At 37.2% G+C, this 19,707-nt stretch overlaps 1 protein-coding gene across 2 annotated transcripts in view; it reads left to right on the forward strand.

The window, feature by feature from the left end:
* NALCN (sodium leak channel, non-selective) overlaps window positions 1-19,707 on the forward strand; it is a 224,888-nt gene that overhangs the window by 137,866 nt on the left and 67,315 nt on the right. For both annotated transcript variants that reach the window (XM_035557055.2, XM_035557056.2), the window contains one exon: window positions 2,265-2,339. In XM_035557055.2, the coding sequence (XP_035412948.1) occupies window positions 2,265-2,339 (75 nt within the window). The remainder of the gene's footprint in view (window positions 1-2,264; window positions 2,340-19,707) is intronic.

Below are 19,707 nucleotides of genomic sequence, written 5' to 3' on the forward strand. Positions count from 1 at the left end.
CTGTTTTTTTTTTCCCTCTTAGATAAGCACTAAACAAGTAATAAACTAGTGCCAGGTGACCTCTGTGCTAAAAATTCACATCTTAATTTAAAAGTAACTTAGCTGTAAGAAATTGTTAGTATTCTGCTTTATGTGTTATGTTTTGAAAGAATTTTCTGGGATTCCTACATTTGTTTACTCAAACTACTTATTTTGCTAGAAGCTAAATCTCATGTCTGTACACCATCCTTCACTCCTTTTCCAGGTCATTCACAGTTTAAGTAAGCAGTCCTTGCTTTGCTCTATAAGTGTATACTCCTCATTCACCTGTGCAAATTTTATATGGATGAAGAAACTATTTTTTAAGAGAACTTTGTAAAACTACCTGGCCTTATGAAGTTGTTAGCTTCAGTTCTAAGATTTTCCTCAAACCTTGGAAGAGAAAAGCTATGTAGGACAAAGTTGTCTAGAGGCAAAAGAAGCTTAAAGAAAGAAAATATCGTGGAATTGGTAAAGTAGCATGAAAACGGTTGGGCTGCTCCTGAAACCAAACAGAAGAGATCTAAGAATAAACAGCCCTAAGTGAAAAACAAAAATGAAGTCAAATGGAGAAATAACTTTCACCAGCCAGAAGAAGGGGGAGGATTAGAATTGAGAAGTGATAATTGCAGGCATTTGGCAACACAGACTATAGAGCTTTGGAAAGAAATGAATAGGTTTCACATGAGAAAGCAAAGAAAAGTTGAAAAGCTCAAAAAACAAAACCTCTCTTGGAAGTCAAGACTGTTATTAGTTGAGATGGCGGTAGAGGAAGTTAAGTAATAAGTTTGCTTTTAACTTTTCTTTTGTGGTACTGTGGTCCTTTTTTCTTTTTCCTTTTTCCTTTTTTTACTTGTGGTCCTGTGGTTTCTTTTGTGGTACTAAGACTGTGGTCTTAGGTTCTTGTTGAAGAAAGTGAAAACGGAGTTAATGAAAGTCTTGATGCCTTGATACAAATCTGTGCATGAAGCAGCAATGCTGTAAGCGGTGATATATTTAATGAGTACTGTATTTCTTTTTCGTGTGGAACAATATTTCCTTAACTAGTATTCTCTGAGCTGCAGGTACTAGAGTATCATAGGCTGTGTAAAGTATCTGAAGAAGAAAAACGCCATACTGTAAAATCCTGACAGAATGATAGCAAAACCGTTCATTAGCAATTGGGAATCAAAGTGCTATGTGCCACGGATTAAGCATTTTTTCAGAACTCTGTCCTGGTTTGCATTCTGAAGGCCATCTTAACTTTCACAGTTCACAGTAATCAGATCATCGAAAACAGTTTGAAGTCCTGGTTAAGTACGTGGCATATTTAATGTGTCTTTTCTAAAAGATGCAGGAAATTCTAAATATTGCTAAAGACAGTTCACTATTTAAAAAAAAAAAAATCCCTTTTCTGAAGACTGGCATTTTATAAGTTTATGAGTGAGAGTCCTTTCTTTGTCTTCTTTCCAGTATGCTTGAACGACAGCAAACTTCAACAGTTGTGAACAGATATGATTGTCTGCTCTGGTTGTCAGTCAGTGGTTCAAAACCAAAGAAATATTTTAGGCCTGTAACTCCTGTAAAAGAGATGAAATCCTTACTGATATCTCTAGGAAATTGGTGCTTGCCTGTAGAAGCTCAATGTGTTTGTAAATATTTGCCTTGATCCTCAGAGATTAAAACCTTTGCAGTAGCTGTAAAGCTACATCTATATGCATTTGCTGCTTTAAGACGTCATCTGAAGAGAGATGCTGAATCGAGGTATCCTCCCTCACCTACATCAATTCTCCGCCTGTTCTGTCTCCTTCACAGCTATGTCAGTGAAATTTTCCCCTTATTTGGCCTCTAGTCACTACCTCTACGCAAGGAAAATATCATCTGATATACACATACTTTCTTTTTCTGTGATTCTTCCTCCTAAAGGCATATCTACACAATATTTAATGGACAGTAATTGAAAATGCATGTGTTTCCAACACTGTGGCTCCAGATGCACTCAAATAATTTTACTTTTCTTTCCAAGTGCAGTTAGCTACTTTGCACAGAGACATTGTGAGCATTAAGCAAGCCAAACATGCCAGAAACAATTTACTACTTACAAAATGACTAGCGGGCATATATAGGCAAGCGATATTAGTTCAACAAATGTCAAAGGCAGTACCCCCTTTTACATCAATAGCACCCTCACTTTTCCATTGTATTTAATAGTATTTCTGGAGAAATATAAGGCAAGCTTTAAAAAATAATTTGTAATTGTTTTGTAGATTCTACTCAGTTTGTTTGTTGCTGTTATTCTGGACAACTTGGAACTTGATGAAGATCTGAAGAAACTTAAACAAGTAAGAACATGTTTTTTCTGCGCTTGAAAGTATTTTCAATAAAACATTTCTCTACTGTTGTTCTTATGGCAAAAGATGTGAGACATTTCATGAGTATGAAGAAAACAGTAGATGTTGAAAAGAATAGCCGTACTTTGATGGATAGTTGACCATCACACACTATAAGGTAGAAATTAAGAGATTATTAAAAAAAAAAAAAAAAAAGATTTAGAAAATAGCTTACATCATAGAATCGTTGAATGGCTCTGATTGGAAGGGAACTTAAAGATCATCTAACTCCAACCCCCCAGATTGTCATATATTTGAAATGATGTAAAAATCATAGCTAGGTAATCTTTTTGCTTAAAATCTGCTTGTTGATAAACAAAATGTTGTTTAGCTTATTTTTGTGTTCACAAAGGCTCTACCATGTGACTACTGTACTACAGCCTAAATAGTTATAGGTCTGTATTTGCACTACACTATGAAAAAAAAGGCGAAAATACAGTGTTTCCCCTTACCACATCTGTCATCAGTAGGATAAGAAGCATCACCAAACCATGGACCCACTTCTGCAGAGGGTAAACTTTTGTAAGATGTAGTTCCCATAGCCTTTTGTAAGTAAAATTAAGTAAAAATACTTGATTTACAGCAAGGCAGACAATCTCCCTGACTTTAGGCCTCAAATGTTAAAATGCTATGAGCCATATGACAGTATATGAGCACGCTGTGGAACCGCCGCAGGTGAGAGTACTGGCAAGAGTCAACAGACAGGAAGTGATAGAGGGGCCTACGTTGAATGTGTTGGGTGAGTCCTAAAGACACTTGTCAAAGTTACCTTGCTTCTTGATTCTCCAGATTTGAGGATCAAGATTACCTAGAAGCCACTGTTATGGGTTTGAACCCCAGAATGAAAATCACATAAAACAAATATAACTATAGAGGGCTCATGTTGGCCATTCTGACCTTGTGGGAAAATCACCAGAGAGGAAGGTGTCTCTATGTTTTACATAAATACACGGGTGTGATTTTATTTGTGCAGAGACACAAAATCATAAGCATTTGCCTATTTCATGTGTGAGATAGCATACTGAGAGCTTAATATGTCAAAAGTGCTTTAGAAATATTTGGGTTATAGCCTTCTTTCACCCATCATTTGTTGGTTTTGTTTTTCTTTAATGTGCATCAGCAATTGGTGTAGAATTTTATTCTTTTAATCCTTGAAAAATAATCTCCCAGACAATTTACTTATTTTGCACTGAAGCTAATGTGCCAGATTAACTTTCCCTTATTTTTCCATCCATATTATTTCTCTTTTAGTTTTAAAGTTGAAGTTATGCATTTCCTCATTTATTATGTTTGTATTGGTTGTGCTTATTTTCTATAAATTTTCCATTTGTCTAAGAATGTTAAATGTGGATTTAAGGATTGTATGTTTCATGTATGCTCACTGAATAATAGTAATGTGTCAAACTACTATTCCTTCCCAAAATTCTAATATTCAGGGCACTACAAAATAAAAATATAGGCCCTTTAAGATCTTTTTTATAGAATTCAATCTAAAAATCATTACGGCATTTGCTGCTACAGTATTAAATATCAGTGTATACTGCAAATGCAGTGAGTTAAAAGAGTAGGCATTTTCGGGCACAAAGAAATATAAATACTGGATATCAGTTAATCAGCTCACATATGTGAAATGAGAGATCTTATAGTTGATTCTGGGATGGCCAGACAATCTTGAGTATGCAAATTGAATAGACCAAATCAAGTTTACTCATTTTGTTCCTTACTAGTCTCAAGAGGTAAAATGATCTGAAATGAAAATGACTCAGATATATGATAAGCAATGTGATATCATACTGATAATCTTACAGGAAAATTTTCATAATGTCTGCATGAATTAGGAGCACAAATCAACTTTCTGAAGCGAACAGCTTGAGACATAAAATCCTGTAGCTTTCCTGTGAAACTTGGCTTCTTTGATTCATAAACCACTTTTAAAATCTACCTTTGCTTATGAGATGACAGCAGCATGACTTCATGTTTTAGGTGCACTCCTCTGGAACTGGTGAACAAAAAGCAATGATGAGAGGCTGTGGTGGTTTTACCCAGCTGGGCAGCTAAACTCTACAACTGCTCTCTCACTTCCCCTCCTCAAAAGATGAGGGGGAGAAGAAAGTATGATGGAAATTAAAAAATAAAAAGTTAATGGGTTGAGATAAGGATAATTTAATCAAAGGGAAAAGGGAGGAAAAAACAAGCAAAGGACACATAGAGCAAAGAGGGGAAAAAAATATTCTCTGCTTCCCATCAATGAGCAGTGTTTGGCTATGTCCATGGAAGCAGCACCACTTGCAGTGCTTGCCACTGTGTTAGCCCAAAATCTTCTTAGCCAGGTAGTGACCCTGTCTCCATCATAACCATAGAGTATAAGTAGATCACACTCAATTAAAAGACGTAAATATAATTATTGAAAAAAGTCCCCGAATTTCATAACTTTGAGAGTGGCAGCAGCACAACTACACAAGTTGGATGCTGAGCCATATTAAAACAGATGCCCAAGTGAGCAGACCTTCTAGCTGCCAAACTTTCTAGCTGTCATGCAGTGTGGCACCATCACTTCACTGACAGTACATTTTATTCCCATGACCAAGCCAGTATTTAAGGGAAAGGATTGCACTTTGCCATTGAACATGCCAGTTTTTTTGACTCTGGCTTAGTGATGCATTTATTATACACCATTTTGATGTATAAATGTATCCAGGTTGGCTGACAGTGATTCCCTTGTATTTATGCTTTAAAATATTACTTTAAATAGTAGCCTCTCTTCAAAGACTATTGCTCAATACTACTGAATATATTCTCTTCTGGTGTTTTATCCAAACAAATTCATATGAAAAGTGTTGTACAGTTTAAAAATGCTTAAGGTGAAAGAAAGTAAGAGATTGGTTCTTGGAGCTGAATCACGGGGAATTATTGGAATGATTGCACACCTGACTAAGTGACTAGAAGAGAAAAGGTTTCCTGTGGGGTAAATGCGATGGTATCACAGGCTCAGTGCTGATAGTGGCTGTGCACTATTATACTGAAATACTGGTTGTCTTATCTCAGAAGATAAAGCAGGAAGAGTTTTTAATTCAATGATATTTTGAATTCTCCACTAAAAATGAACTATAAGAAGAAGGAAGACTGTGAGGTAATTGTTATGTTTTAATCAAGACCATTTCTATAAGGAAACAGATCTGTATCACTGCAAACGAAGTTTTTTGACATCTATAATTCAAAGCTGAATGGTGCCAAGGGATAAATCAATCATTCAAACTGTTAATGTAAAAGACATTGATTTGTTAAAAATGGTGAAACTATAATGCTCTCAAAAGTATTTCTGTCCTCATATTTGCATTTTTTTCTCTACATTTAATGGCTGTTAAGCTTGGGGGCATTTTCAAATGATGAAGTATTGGATGATTTTCAAGGAAGAAGGGAGAATATGACACCTAGCTAATAATCCCTTTGGGATGTGTACTTCTTAATTATAACTTAATTCATTTTCTTGATCTTGATAACAGAAATATTATTACTTATCTTTCAGATTATTGAGAAGGGACTAATTTGCTAATATTTGCAATGTACTCTAAAATGTAAAGTGAAATATAAACACTTGGTATTCGTGTTGGTTCAGTAAATGTGTTTACATAAGAATAAATCCAAGCAAAGAATACATTACACAAGTAGGAGATTATAAGTAAGAATGTAAAATAATGTAATTAAAAGCTAGTAAACTTTTAGAAGTAAATGTACCTGTGTGAATTTATATCCTCAATTTATTTGAGGATATATATCATGATTCAGTTTTCAATTAGATCATTATATAATATTCTTTCCAAAAGTCTAACCTCATATAGGGCAAAGAACACATACAACTCACTTTAACAAGCAACTAGCTGATATTTTTTCTCTTTATTGTACAATGTGTGATGTGTGTATTATTTATTGTACAGTATTCAAGCTTTGCTGTGAAGACAAAACTATTAATCGCCTTCCTGACTTTCTATGATGCCCTTCATAAGTATCTGGACCAAAAATAACACTTGTAAAAGATTGATTTAAGTGATTTACTTAGCTTCACAGGTGTACATAGGAATAGAATCTATTTTTCCAATACGCCATTCAGTTGGTTTAGGAACAGAATCATTCTTTGTATTCTTACAGCTCTGTGTTTCATTCACAATATATCTCCCATCACTTGCCACATGTCTCATTGGGCTTTGTCTGCCTTGATAGCTCATGTCAAGTGAAAAGGGCTTGTGCAATAGCTCATGTTCACTAGCTGTCTGTACAATAAACTTGATCCTTTGCTGCAATACAGACTGACCCTAACACGTTAGCTCATCTTCAGATATGAGGTTGATCCTGCTCATTCTCCAGTGATGCCCTCTTCTGTGGCGTTCAGTGTATCATGAGTTATGCGGATGACAAAGATCTAAGGAACAAGAAATCTATCAGCTACAATCTTGCTTTCCTCCCCTTTTATTCTTTTCTTCTGCCCCCTGTCCATAAACTGTTGCTTAAAATTTAAGAAGCTGAAAGGATTTCTTTGAAAGCCAATTTTTGGACTTTTCTTTCTGGATATTCAGCTGCATAGTATGAGTTATAATCCAGGTGTTGTTAGACTACTTCAAAGAACTCTTAACAGATTGTGAAGCATGACTTTCCTTCACAACGGCTCTGTTAACTTTTCCTATCATATTTTCCACACATTTACTGATTTCAGGGTTGAGCCCCAGAGGTTGTCAAAGCAGAGAGAGTATGCAGGAAGCATAACTGATTTGTATTTGATCTGTTCTTATACTCATTTCCCAGACATCTTCTGCTGGTCGTGTCAGAGACTGGACACTGGTGAGATGGACCTTTGATCCGACCCAGTGCAGTCATTTTTAAGCCTCTAATTTTCCATAATCTGAACAGGATTTCAGAAGCAATTTGCAGGTAGCACAATGAAGAACTAAAGTCATAGAGCTCAGTGATGGTTAAAACAATGCACCATATAAGTGTGTTGTATTTCCACAAGGGAAAGAGCAAGCCTCTCAAGCATCTCTGAATGTAAGCAGTTCTTCCTTGGCCATGTTATCCTACTTCTGTAATCCTATTTTCTGGAGCTCCACAGTTAAAATATATGTAATTTCAACAGTATTAGAAGATAAAATGTTCTTGATATGCTTTATGCTTGTGATAACAACCCCTGCCTACCTTACTAACTTTGAAGGGTTCATCTTTAGAAGGGCGACCAAGCTGGTGAGGGGTCTGGAGAACAAGTCTTACGAGGAGCGGCTGAGGGAGCTGGGCTTGTTCAGCCTGGAGAAGAAGAGGCTCAGGGGCGACCTTATCGCTCTCTACAGTTACCTTAAAGGAGGCTGTAGTGAGGTGGGGGTTGGTCTGTTCTCCCACGTGCCTGGTGACAGGACGAGGGGGAATGGGCGAAAGTTGCGACAGGGGAGTTTTAGGTTGGATGTTAGGAAGTACTTCTTTACCGAAAGGGTTATTAAGCATTGGAACGGGCTGCCCAGGGAGGTGGTGGAGTCACCATCCCTGGAGGTCTTTAAAAGACATTTAGATGTAGAGCTTAGCGATATGGTTTAGTGGAGTACTTAGTGTTAGGTCGGAGGTTGGACTCGATGATCTTGAGGTCTCTTCCAACCTAGAAATCTGTGTCTGTGTCTGTGTCTGTGTCTGTATCTTAAGGCTTATATCAGATGAGATTGTTGTGTCCCTATTTTAGAACTAGAGAATCAAAGCTGAAGTGTCATCTTTAGGTTCATATATAATTTGACAACATCTGGGTTTTCATACATGGAGAGGAGGAGAACAAAGTCCCTCTGGTGCCTAGGCCCCTCAAGTCAGACAGGAGTATCCATCCACTTTCAATTACTGAAGTCATACATAAGTGTAGTCCTGCTGCTTCAAAGGAATATTCCCTTAGGGAAGGTCAGATTTCTGTCATACCATCACACATGTGCTGTCTTTGCTCTCTTGTGCACATTTAAAACATGAGTACAGATTGCATTCATTACTAAAAATATTTTCTCAATACATGCATTACTACCTAGCAACAGAAATTCTTGGAGGAGTTAATAGGAATATGCAGTAAGGACGTTTTTCTTCCAATTTAATGAAATTCTTATTCTCACCAGTGAAGGTACTTGCCAGATATACATACTCCTTTCCCTCCCATTCTGCTCCACACCATAAAATTCATACAAGTTGTTTTTTTTTCCCTGAATCCATATCTAAGCTGTATATGCAGGAGGATGCAGAGATGTGTATAAGTATATACATATAGTATATATTCTTAAGAAATCCTGCCTTTAGAAATACATTATTTGGCCTCTGTGCTTTTAAAAACAGCAGATGTTTACTACGTTTAGTTTCACTTTTTTAAAATCCCAATGTTAACTCTTTGACGTTGAAAACAGAAACTTCCATAAACAGAGAAGCCTGGAGATAAAGATAGCTTCTTTGCTTGTTTTGTCTTTTGTGATAGGTTCTTGTTTTTGGCAACAGTTAATGTCTGAACAACTCAATTTGACGTCAGTGACTTAGGGTCAGGTTTTAAAATGCTTAGAAGCTTTCCAAAATGAAACAGTTCAACAAGCATCAGTATTCTTGACAGGATTTTCATAGTGAAAGACAAGAAGGAAACTGTTAGGTACTCTGTTTGATAAGAAGGAGCAATTGTAGCAGAATAAAGTTAATCAAGACTTGGGTACTATCCATTCGATGATGGCATCTGGTTCTGTAGTACTCCTTGTTGTCTTTTGTGGTGGTGGTAGTGATGGGGGCATAGGGAGTAGGGAGGTACTGGTACTAGAATCCACTACCACCTGATTGTCCAGAACTACAGCACCAGCAGGGTACAGATGTCTTTAAAAATAAACAAAAGGGAAAAAAAAAAAAAGGAAGAAAAATTTTAGGTGTTAATCCGTTTGGTCTTAAAATCTGCCTTGGTTTTTCTTTGATTTTTTTCTAGTTTTGTTGTTAGGGAAACAGAGCAATTAACACTTCTTTTTTTCTCACTAAGCAGTTACTTCTGTTTCTTCACTATTCTGCTTGGTACTAAGGTTAGAAAATCCCTGATTTATAATGAAAATTTTGGCCTCTTACTATGTAAAAGAAGAGTACCTGGTGTTTACTGAACATTATACAAAATATTTCTGGGGACAATATTCTAAAAATGATTTTGATACCGATCACTTTTCATGCAAGAATGCATACATAAAATTTTGGTTAATGTCAGTGAAGACAGGGTAAGTTAGTCTTTAAAAATTGTGCTTAGTCCTTATACATTATTCTCTAAAGTAGCATTAATTCAAATAAAAGACTCAAATCAAAGATTTATACTAAGTAGGATAAAGTATTTTTTCAGTGTTGTAGGATTCTGATCACCATAGCATCTTGTTGATTTTAAGAGGGTTACTGGAACCTAGTCGCTTGTAGAGTTGTAATTTTTATTCAACTAATAGCAGCACTCACGTGCCAGAGAATTCCAACTTACATCCCAAGAACAAATATAAATTTTCCTTTCTGTGATTGCTATAGTTTTCAGTTTTGTTTGTCTGTAAGCTGGAGAGAAAAAGCAAAATGTATACCTTTGATCTTAAGTTCACATGCAATCAGTTCAAAGAATCATAGACTATGCTGAGTTGGAAGGGACCCACATGGATCATAAAGTCCAGCTCCTGCCTCTGCACAGGACCACCCAAAAATCAGACAGTGTGTCCCAGAGCATTGTCCAAATTCTTCTTGAACTCTTGCAGGCTCGATGCCATGACCTCTTCCATGCCTGTCCCAGTGCCCAACCACCCTCTGGGTGCAGAACCTTTCCCTGACACCCAGCCTGACCCTCCCCTGTCCCAGCTCCATGCCATTCCCTCGGGTCCTGTCGCTGTCCCCAGAGAGCAGAGCTCAGCACCTGCCCCTCCGCTCCCCTCATGAGGGAGCTGCAGGCCGCCATGAGGCCTCCCCTCAGCCTGCTCTGCACTGAACAAACTAAGTGAGCTCAGCCGCTTCTTGTACATCTTTCCCTCTAGGCCCTTCGCCATCTTTGCTGGCCCTCCTTTGGACACTCTCTAACAGCTTTATGTCTTTCTTATATTGTGGCACCCAAAACTGCCCACAGTTCTTGAGGTGAGACTGCACCACTGCAGAGCAGAGAGGGACAATCCCTTCCCTCGACCAGCTAGCAGTGTCGTGCCTGATGCTCCCCAGGATGCGGCTGGCCCTCCTAGCTGCCAGGGCACACTGATGGCTCATATTCAACTTGCCATCAGCCAAAACACCAAGATCCCTTTCTGCAGTGTTGCTCTCCAGCCTCTCATCCCTCAGGCTTGTACGTATTCAGGGTTGTCCCTTCCCAGTTGCAGCACCTGCTCTTGTTAAACTTTGTATTATTGGTGATTGTCCAGCCCTTCAATTTGTCAAGATCTCTCTGCAAGGCCTCTCTGCTCTTGACAGAGTCAACCATTCCTCCCAATTTAGAGCCATATGCAAAATTACTTAGTATACCTTCAAGTTCTGCATCTATGTCAATTATGAATACATTAAAGAGAACTGGCCTTAAAGTTGAGCTCTGCAGAACCCCACTAGTTTTTGATTTTACAGTTATTATTTTTATGCAGATAAAAATATTTCCAATGTCTGGGCTTTTCATATCTAACTTAAATTACATGTTTAAATTACATGTCATTTCATTCAAATGTCATTCAAATTACATGTCAATTAAATACATGTTTTGAATTTCTGTTAAAGAAATCTCCAAAGAATAATAATAAAAAAAAAACATAGTGCACTTAAAAAGATGTATTTATTTTTGAGACAGAAGTAACAGCATATCTTCTCTTCAGGAGAAGCTGAGGACACTGGGTTTGTCTAGTTTTGAGGAAAAGAGGTGGAGAGGCGACCTCATTGCTCTCTACAACTTCCTGAGGAAGGGAAGTGGAGAGGGAGGTGCTTGTCTTTTCTCCCTGGCATCTAGTGGCAGGACACTTGGGAATGGCTCAAAGCTGTATCAGAGGAGCTTCAGACTAGACTTGGATAAACTTCTTTACCAAGAGAATAGTCAGACATTGGGACAGGCTTCCTAGAGAGGTGGTTGATGTGCCTACCTGTCTTACAGAGGACTTTGGATAATGCTCTTGATGATATATTTTAACTTCGGATCAGCCCCAGAGTACTCTGATATTTGATCTTTGTAGGTTTCTTCCAACTGAAACCTATTCTATTCTATTCTATTCTATTCTATTCTATTCTATTCTAATATACACTGAATAAATAAATAAATAAATCCTTAGAATTCTCTGTGCTTATGCAGTAAGCAGCATAACAAAACGTTTTCATGCTTTTGTAATTTATCCAACACTCAGAATTTTAGAAGCTACTATCCTCAAGTTTTAGAACAATTATGTACCAAGAGGACAAATTCTTATTCTTTTAGATAAAGGTTGCATTTTATAAAATGTCAAAGGACAGAATTCATGTTACTTTGTTAGCCATGCAAAAAGTTAGACATTAGTCTAAACTAGTCATCTCTGCTTCCCCTGTAGTCATAGTCACCCTCTAAGAAATGACTCATACCTTCCAAAATGGGTGCTCACTTTTTCTATTTATTACAGAGGGAGTCTAGACAACTAATTAGGCAGTGTCTGACTTCCAATGGATAAAGTTTAATGACATGAATCTCCAACTTTGGGAACCATGTTTCATTGACATTTAATAGTATGGGTGCTTTTACATTACTGAGGCCCAAAATCACCATCTGTAATGTTAAGCATCTTACAGAAGTTCCTTGGTTGGGATCCTAATTTAGGTTAGGCACTCACATGTTAATAGAAAGAAAGAAGCACAAAAATCAACATTTAAAGCTGCTTATCTCTGTCCATTCGCAGCAGAGAAAGAGTTAGTAGTTTGTGAACTTAGGTTCATAAAGTAACAGGTTCCTGGCTTTGGCACTGCAGTTAGTTTTCTAAAGGTGTGTTACAAGAATCCAATAGGGTCTTTGCAGAGTTTCCCAACTTCCTTCTTTATGGGCACAGAAGGAAATATGGACCTTATTCAGTTGAAGAGCAAAAGGTATCCACAGAAAAAAAAAAAGACAGGATGGACTGTGTGAAACCAGATATTCACCATTTGCCATGGGAATATATCAGAAATGTGGCTCTCATGGGTCTTAATGTATCCCACTAAGTTTTTTTAGTTATATTTGGTCTTGAAAGACAAAGACACAAATAATTGCTTCCCCAGAGAATAAAGCTCTAACTGTACCATCAATAATGTTGAGGATATCCATCTTATTTTCCCTGCACTGACACATTAGCTTGTGTTGCTACATCAATACCAGGATTCTGGGATTTTTTATTTATTTTTTTTTATTTCCTATGATACTTCATTCTTCTTGTCAATATGCTCAGCACCATCGTTGTTATGGTTCTAATTTTTTCACCCGTCATTTCTTTTTCTTTCATATCTAGATGCAATAAGGATAGTCTTTTGTTTACATTAGTTCATATGTTCACATCTGCCTGTATTCACTTCTCCCCATTCATTGTCAAAGAGATTTATCCATCCTTCCATCATTGAAAATTTGCAAAACAGCCATCTCTTTATTAAGAGAGCCTCCAAAAATTCACAAATGCAGTACTGGTTTCCTTGCAGTCTTTCAAGGTTTCTCTCCTTTTTGAACTTGGCTGTTGCTCTGCAAATGATCACTGCTCTCTTTTGGACAAAACTTCCTACTGATATTTGATGCTCAGTGTTTCTGTGTCCAAAGCATGTACTTATTGCTGAAGTTTGTGATGTGAGAAAAAGCTTTCACACAAACCAGGCTTCCAATATGGGAGTCACACTGGCAAAGAGATAAAAATGAGCAGTACACTGATCTTTCCCAGAGCTAAACACAGAAGTCCATTCTGCAACTTAGTCTTCTGTTAGTGTGCTTTTCTCTGTCTCACATATAGCATGTTTCTACTGTCAGTGCTGGGGAAGGTTACAAATTTTAACTCATTTTCAGGCTTGAGTTATTTTTGTTGTTTTTCTGTTGAAGTCAAATGAACAGGAAGAAAAAGCCAGGGTACTGCCACTGGCCTGAATCACATGATAACTTTTGTTTTGATGAAGCACACGATGTTTGCTGAGACAGTTTATCAGTGTATTTAAACGTTTCTAGGTTCTGTTTGCTTTGTAACTGTTCCTAGATACTAAGATACGGAATTTGGTTTCCATATGCTTTTGCCCTCCAGATACTCATCATCTCTATGTAAAGCAGTTCTAACAACTGAAACAGCACATTGGTTTTCTCGCTAGTGAAAATACATGCTATTTTTATAGCTTCTGCTAGACACTCCTGCTGCTGTCTTTCTGTATGATTGTCTATAGAACAACTGAAGAAACCAACCTGAACTCAGTCCCCTGCTTATTTTCCTTTAACTTTTCCCTGTGAACTTCTAAGAATAAGTATTTTTGCGTTGATCTTTGCTTATGTTTTTGTCAATAAATCTTCATAATTAAACTCCTCTGATAACTTTACAGAGGTAAGGGCTAAAAAAGTAATTTATTCAGCAGAATTGGTCATAAAGAGAAGATAAGTTACAATCTGACTGTCAGCCAAACTGAAGCCTGTGTGGTGAAGTACAATGAGTAAGGCTGAGAAGTTCTTCCTAAGCTTGGTTCCAGAAGGAGAAGGAAATCTAGATTGTCTGGCATGAGGGATAATTGAAATGGGATTCTTGAAACGATACAAAAATTAAAAGGTTTCCTTAATGTGGATTTGGAAAATACAGTTCCATACTGTAAAAGAGCTCTAGAAAACAATGATTTTCACCTCTGTTAAAAAGAAAGCACATAAACCAGCCAAGGCCCTACAGGGCTTGTGTTCTCAATGTAGAACCTTGCTTTCCCACAGAACACGTTCACATGCCAGTTAGCCGGTATTCTGTGAACTGCCTGCCAAACTAAGTACTTTCCTTTTTTTGGAGGGAAATAGCTCTTTGTAACACAAGCCATTTTAAAAAGCACTCTGTTAAGGAAAAGAAAATAAGGATTTGGAAGAGTCCTTGATCCTCCCTTTCACCTTATTATGAAAACCAAAGCATAAACAATTCAGGTTTCAGAACAAGGCACAGGTACACAGCTATCTGCAGCCCAAACCATCTGTGAATGTGTATTTAGAGTGCAAGAATCTGCATTATTCTGAAACCAGAACATCTGCAACTGTGAAGCTTTAAACAATTGGCAGTTTTAACAACATTAACAACAACAAAGGTTGTATCAAACAACGTAGCTGTATTCAACAGCCTGTTATTTTAGAATGCTCCCTATGTTAAGTATATGCCTTAGCCTTTTGGATCTGGATACTCATATGGATAACAGATGAGAAAAATACAATGCATTCATTTGTTCAGTCTGTATCTTAGGTAAGTTTCTGATGTGTATCAAGTAATTTTGAAATCATGAAAAGATGTAGATGAGCTTGGAGAAAACAAGCTGCTAGCAGTAGCTGCAAGTAATTTTAAAGACTTGCCAGAGCTACTGTAGGAACTAAAACTGTTAATGCTAGCTGTCATTTTTAATCTTTGAATTGTGATATCAACAGATATGCATAAAGCTTCTCTAAAAAGACTTTCTGGTGTCAGTTTTTATCCATTTACCACATCATGTCAACATAGGCTTACATTAAAGTCTTTCAAAAAGCAATGGACAATACATTTTGATGGGATACAGGATGATACACATGGTGTAAAACAGTACTTCATCTCTATGGTTCTGGACTATCCCTCATCCTCTTCCTCTTTTTGTTCTTCTCCTTTAAAAACTCAGTGAATCTCTCTCAAAATCCTTACAGTATTTTTCTATTTTATATGATGTGAAAAAATTATTTTGTGGTTCAGTTCTAGGAAAGCAGACTTCTCCTAGTTCATTTACTGAATCCGTAGCTTATATTGGAGTTCATAGTTCATAGGAGTTGTAAGAAATTGTTACTAGACTTTCTCCATGAGTGCCTTAATGTGATCTTCATTTACATTTGACACCAGTTTTATTTTCCTTTCTTTCAAAACGTGTCTGTCTTAAAAATCTGACATGACAGTCTTTAATGCATTTAAGTTTAAAAAAAATAAATAATAAAAAAGTAGAATATTACCCATGGAAACCTGCTGAAAATTTTAATTTGTTAGAGATGGTAAAATTTTCAGCAGATACTTTTTATCCACACTTAATGTGATACAGAGAATGCATGTTCTGTGCATTTGTGTGAGGACTTCACCAGCTCCCCCTAAGCTTACAAGGAACATGGCAATTTGGGTTGAGCATGAGCAGGTGTGTGCAGAAGGTTATAAGGGCCTTCACAATGAGGTGGCCATTGCTTTCTGTTTTCCAATATATAACAACTAAATGTTCCTTGTCTTGTTAGAGTTACTTTGAAAAAGAATAGCATATACTCTTGCTTTGTATGATATTGTTCTCTCAGACCTCCTCTGTGTTAAACATGCATATGTGCACAGACGCACAAACACACGTCTCCTATGTTTTTTCTGTTAAGAACCCTACTAGCTAAAAAACAGTTATATCTGCCACTGCAAAATACTAAAGCTGACTTACTGGTGCAAGTGGCAGGGGCTTCAACATCGACTTCAACAGAATCAAGTTAGATAAAGCTAAGGTGAACTGCAGTACAACCTAGATAACGACCATCATCTCCACTCAGTATCACTTCATGTGGAAATCAAATCTGTGAGTTCAAGGTCTCCTGTTGGCAGCTGAAATGAGTGTACTTCAAAATGGAGTTTCCTATCCACCAGAGAAAACAAAATCTAGAAAAATGAGACATGGCCATGGTAACACTTACTGTCTATTGGTCATCACAGTGCAATGATGATGAATTCCTATTGCCGAAATGTGTCAATAAAACTTCCACAAAATGGTCAAGCAGCAGCTAAGATTTCTGAATTACATTACCGGCTATCTGGTTGCTGATTTTTTATGTCAAGTATAAACTTAGGTCAATGTTGCATCATCATTATCACTGCCATTTTTCAGGACTGTCCTCGCAATGTCATGCCCAACTGAGCAGAAGTGATCTCTTGCATGATTTCAAATAGCACCAGTGACCTTAGGCCTGATTTAATCTTTTTGGACATTCATTTTTTCCATGCCTCACCCACTAGTCTTTTCATTCTTGAGCTCCATAAGTCTTTCAGTGTCCCTGTGAAAACTTGGGGGAGAAAGGCTTTATTTTCTTGAAACCTAGCTTCCTTTGCTAATTTGGACAGGTCACTAAGGACCATTCCTTATTTCTATGGAGGCCTCTTACTATCACTTTAAAGAATAAAGCAAGTTGAATATGAGTGAAATGCTAACCTTTTGCTTTCACATTTACCAAACAGGGATAACAGAAATTCTTACAGTCCAGTCTTCCTGTGTCTCGGTGAATTCAGATTCTGACCTCCTGAAGACAGACAAGGCCTGTTTACAGTGTGTTGATACAGATAGAGTCTGACACGGTGTGGTCCCAGGCTCTGCTGAAACCTCTAAGCACTGTCGGAATATCTGTAATAATTATTAGATGCTGGTGAGGGCTTTTGCTAGGAGATAGCACAGAAAAGGGGTCCACATACTTTCTCCTTCTATGCATAAGTGTTTAGGTTGTGATGATTGTGTGCTGAAGAAAAAGATGCATGATACATGCAGATTAAACTTTACTTTCACATAACCAGGTAATATAATTTACATTTATATGAATAGAATCATAGAATATCCTGAGTTGGAAGGAACCCACAAGGATTATCAAGTCCAGCTGCTGACTCTGCACAGGACCACCCAAAAATCAGACCATGTGTCTGATATTCAAGGTTGCCCCTTCCGAGGTGCAGAATCTCTCACCTGCTCTCGTTAAACTTCATATTGTTGGTGGTTGCCCAGCTCCTTTGAAAGCAGTAGACAAAAAAGTAGATCTCAGTTAATGCGTTTATACTGCCATAGTGGGAACAGTGCCACTAACTCAGCATAGTGAAATGGTATTGGTTGTTTGGCTATGCAAGCTATTCTAGAAACCTTTCAAGGTGTTTCTTTTTCTTTATAGAAAAAAAAATCATTTCTGGTTTACACTACTAGAGGTGGTGTAATCCTTACCTATCTTACCTTGAAATACAGTGACATATATACTAGATTGAGCCAGTAATGTAAATGCTTAAACTAAATCAAAGCCATCATAAAATGGTATACAGAATTTTAAATTATAAATGCTCACAGCTAATCATTTAAATGTTAAAGCCTAGATCTTGCTAGAACTCACTAACACTAGTCCTGTAGGAGCTGACTTTTAAGGCTTGGGTTCACAGTCTCTAACTTCTGGCCTTATCAATATAGTTGTTGCCTCCATTCTCTGAGCAATGGAGAGGAATAGGCTTCTCCAGAGACAGAGTGAGATCTTAGGTATCCTAAATTGTCTTCTTCAGATCTTTCTCTCCATCTCATTGTTTCCTGCAGCTGGAGTCCAGGTGCCTGTTCTACTAAGCTAAGTTACATAGCTAATTGCTTACAGTTGACAGAGATTAATTCAGTGTCACAGAGCAACTTTTACTGGAGAAGTAATTCAAAATTCAGTCACTTTAGGTTCATATTATGTCCCTACACATGGAAGCAGTATGTTTGTAGAAGTGCAGCTATTAAACATACAAGCCAATAGCAATTAATTTCACTAACTTACAGATCAGAGAGTTCCAAGCATCAGGCTAAAAACTAGGATGGGAGAGCAGACTAACACAAAGAACTAGTAAAAAAGGTACAATGCAGTTCACAACAAAGAATGGAGAGGCGAACTGTCATTTGCATTGACCATATCCTTCTGAAAAGAAACGCGTACTTAAGTCTGGTTTAAAATATTTCACACAGGTTTTAAAAAAGAGAAAAAAAAAGATAAAAAACTAAAGAATCTTAATATTTATCTTTAAAGCCATTCAAAAAAGAAAAAAATATCTGAAACAGATATTTTTTGGTTATACCAGCAGTGCCTTGGGGTAGGTAGAATGCTTACAGTGTGCTACATTCCATCCTGCACTAAAAATAACATGTGAGTTCTGGGAAGATGAGGTACCCTCTGGGCAGTGGTATAAGCAGTTATGTTCGGGGCAAAAAAGCACTGATCAAAATGTCAGGACAAGCTCTTCTTTATGCAGTTGTTTTTATGCTATTTGAAAACAGTAAAGAATATGAAGACCTCCTGAGTGTTTTTGCAGATGCATATTTTTCTGTTCTAGGCATATGATTATCGTATCCTAAATGTATATTTTGTGTCTGCTTTCCTGTTGAACTACAAAAACGTAATATATATTTTTGTTTTCAAATGTATAAACATACTAGCAGCTTATATGATTTAGAATTTACTGACACATATGCACAAATGGTTTCAGAACCATAAAAGTTTTCCTCCGTTTCTGCTCCTGCAAATACCTTCCTTATATATGCATATGTGAATGCAGGTGTGCACACCCACCCACACGCAATAAACTTGTCAAATATACAGAATTTTTCAAACTGCCCTGATTTTTGCAGGTTGCAGAATGACAACAGATCCCTTTCAAAATCAGGTCAATTCTATGTAAGTGCTGAATGTATTCCCAAAGCTTGAAAGTTTGTATGCATGCCTTGTAAGAATGCTGCTTCTGAAAAAAAAAAAAATCCTCAAGTTTTAACAGCTCCTACAGTGCCATATATAAAACACAGCACCTCTAATGAGACTTCTTGTGTTTAGTACTTTGTTGTTTTTTTTTTTTTCCACTGGGCATGTTGTAATTCCACAAGATTATTTTATCTATTGTCAGTAACGGAATGGTGTGCGGTACTTACATACATATCTTGTTTGTAATGGTAGTGGACTGTCCTTAGAGAAAAAGTTATCATTAAAATAATTTATTTTGGTCACCCAAGTATACCAAGTTCAAATATAAGTCATGTTGTGCCTCTACTCTAAAACTACTGCTCTTTGAGTATGATTTTACTTGATGTTACTCATGCAAGATGATGGTCACTGACATTAGAGGGAAGCCTTCTGCAGCCCTTTCCCTCAGGAACCCCTATTTCTGAGGCAGGGATAGTTCCTGGTAACCTGTGTCTCCCTTTTAGCCCTGATTAGATTGGTCCCAACATGGCAGTCATCTGAAAGGAAAACCAAGGCACTGACAGACACTTGGTGGTTTCTTCTGACCAATGACTGATATGATTTCACTAGCAATGTTTTAGGTAAAAAAGCAATGCCAGTATTGTGCTTAAACGTCTATTATGAGAAGGTTCATAATGAGAAAAAGGTTATTATGAAGGTTCTTCCAAGGAAGAACCTGTA

This window comes from Cygnus atratus, chromosome 1 (assembly GCF_013377495.2).
Source record: "Cygnus atratus isolate AKBS03 ecotype Queensland, Australia chromosome 1, CAtr_DNAZoo_HiC_assembly, whole genome shotgun sequence".
Taxonomy (NCBI): Eukaryota; Metazoa; Chordata; class Aves; order Anseriformes; family Anatidae; genus Cygnus; species Cygnus atratus.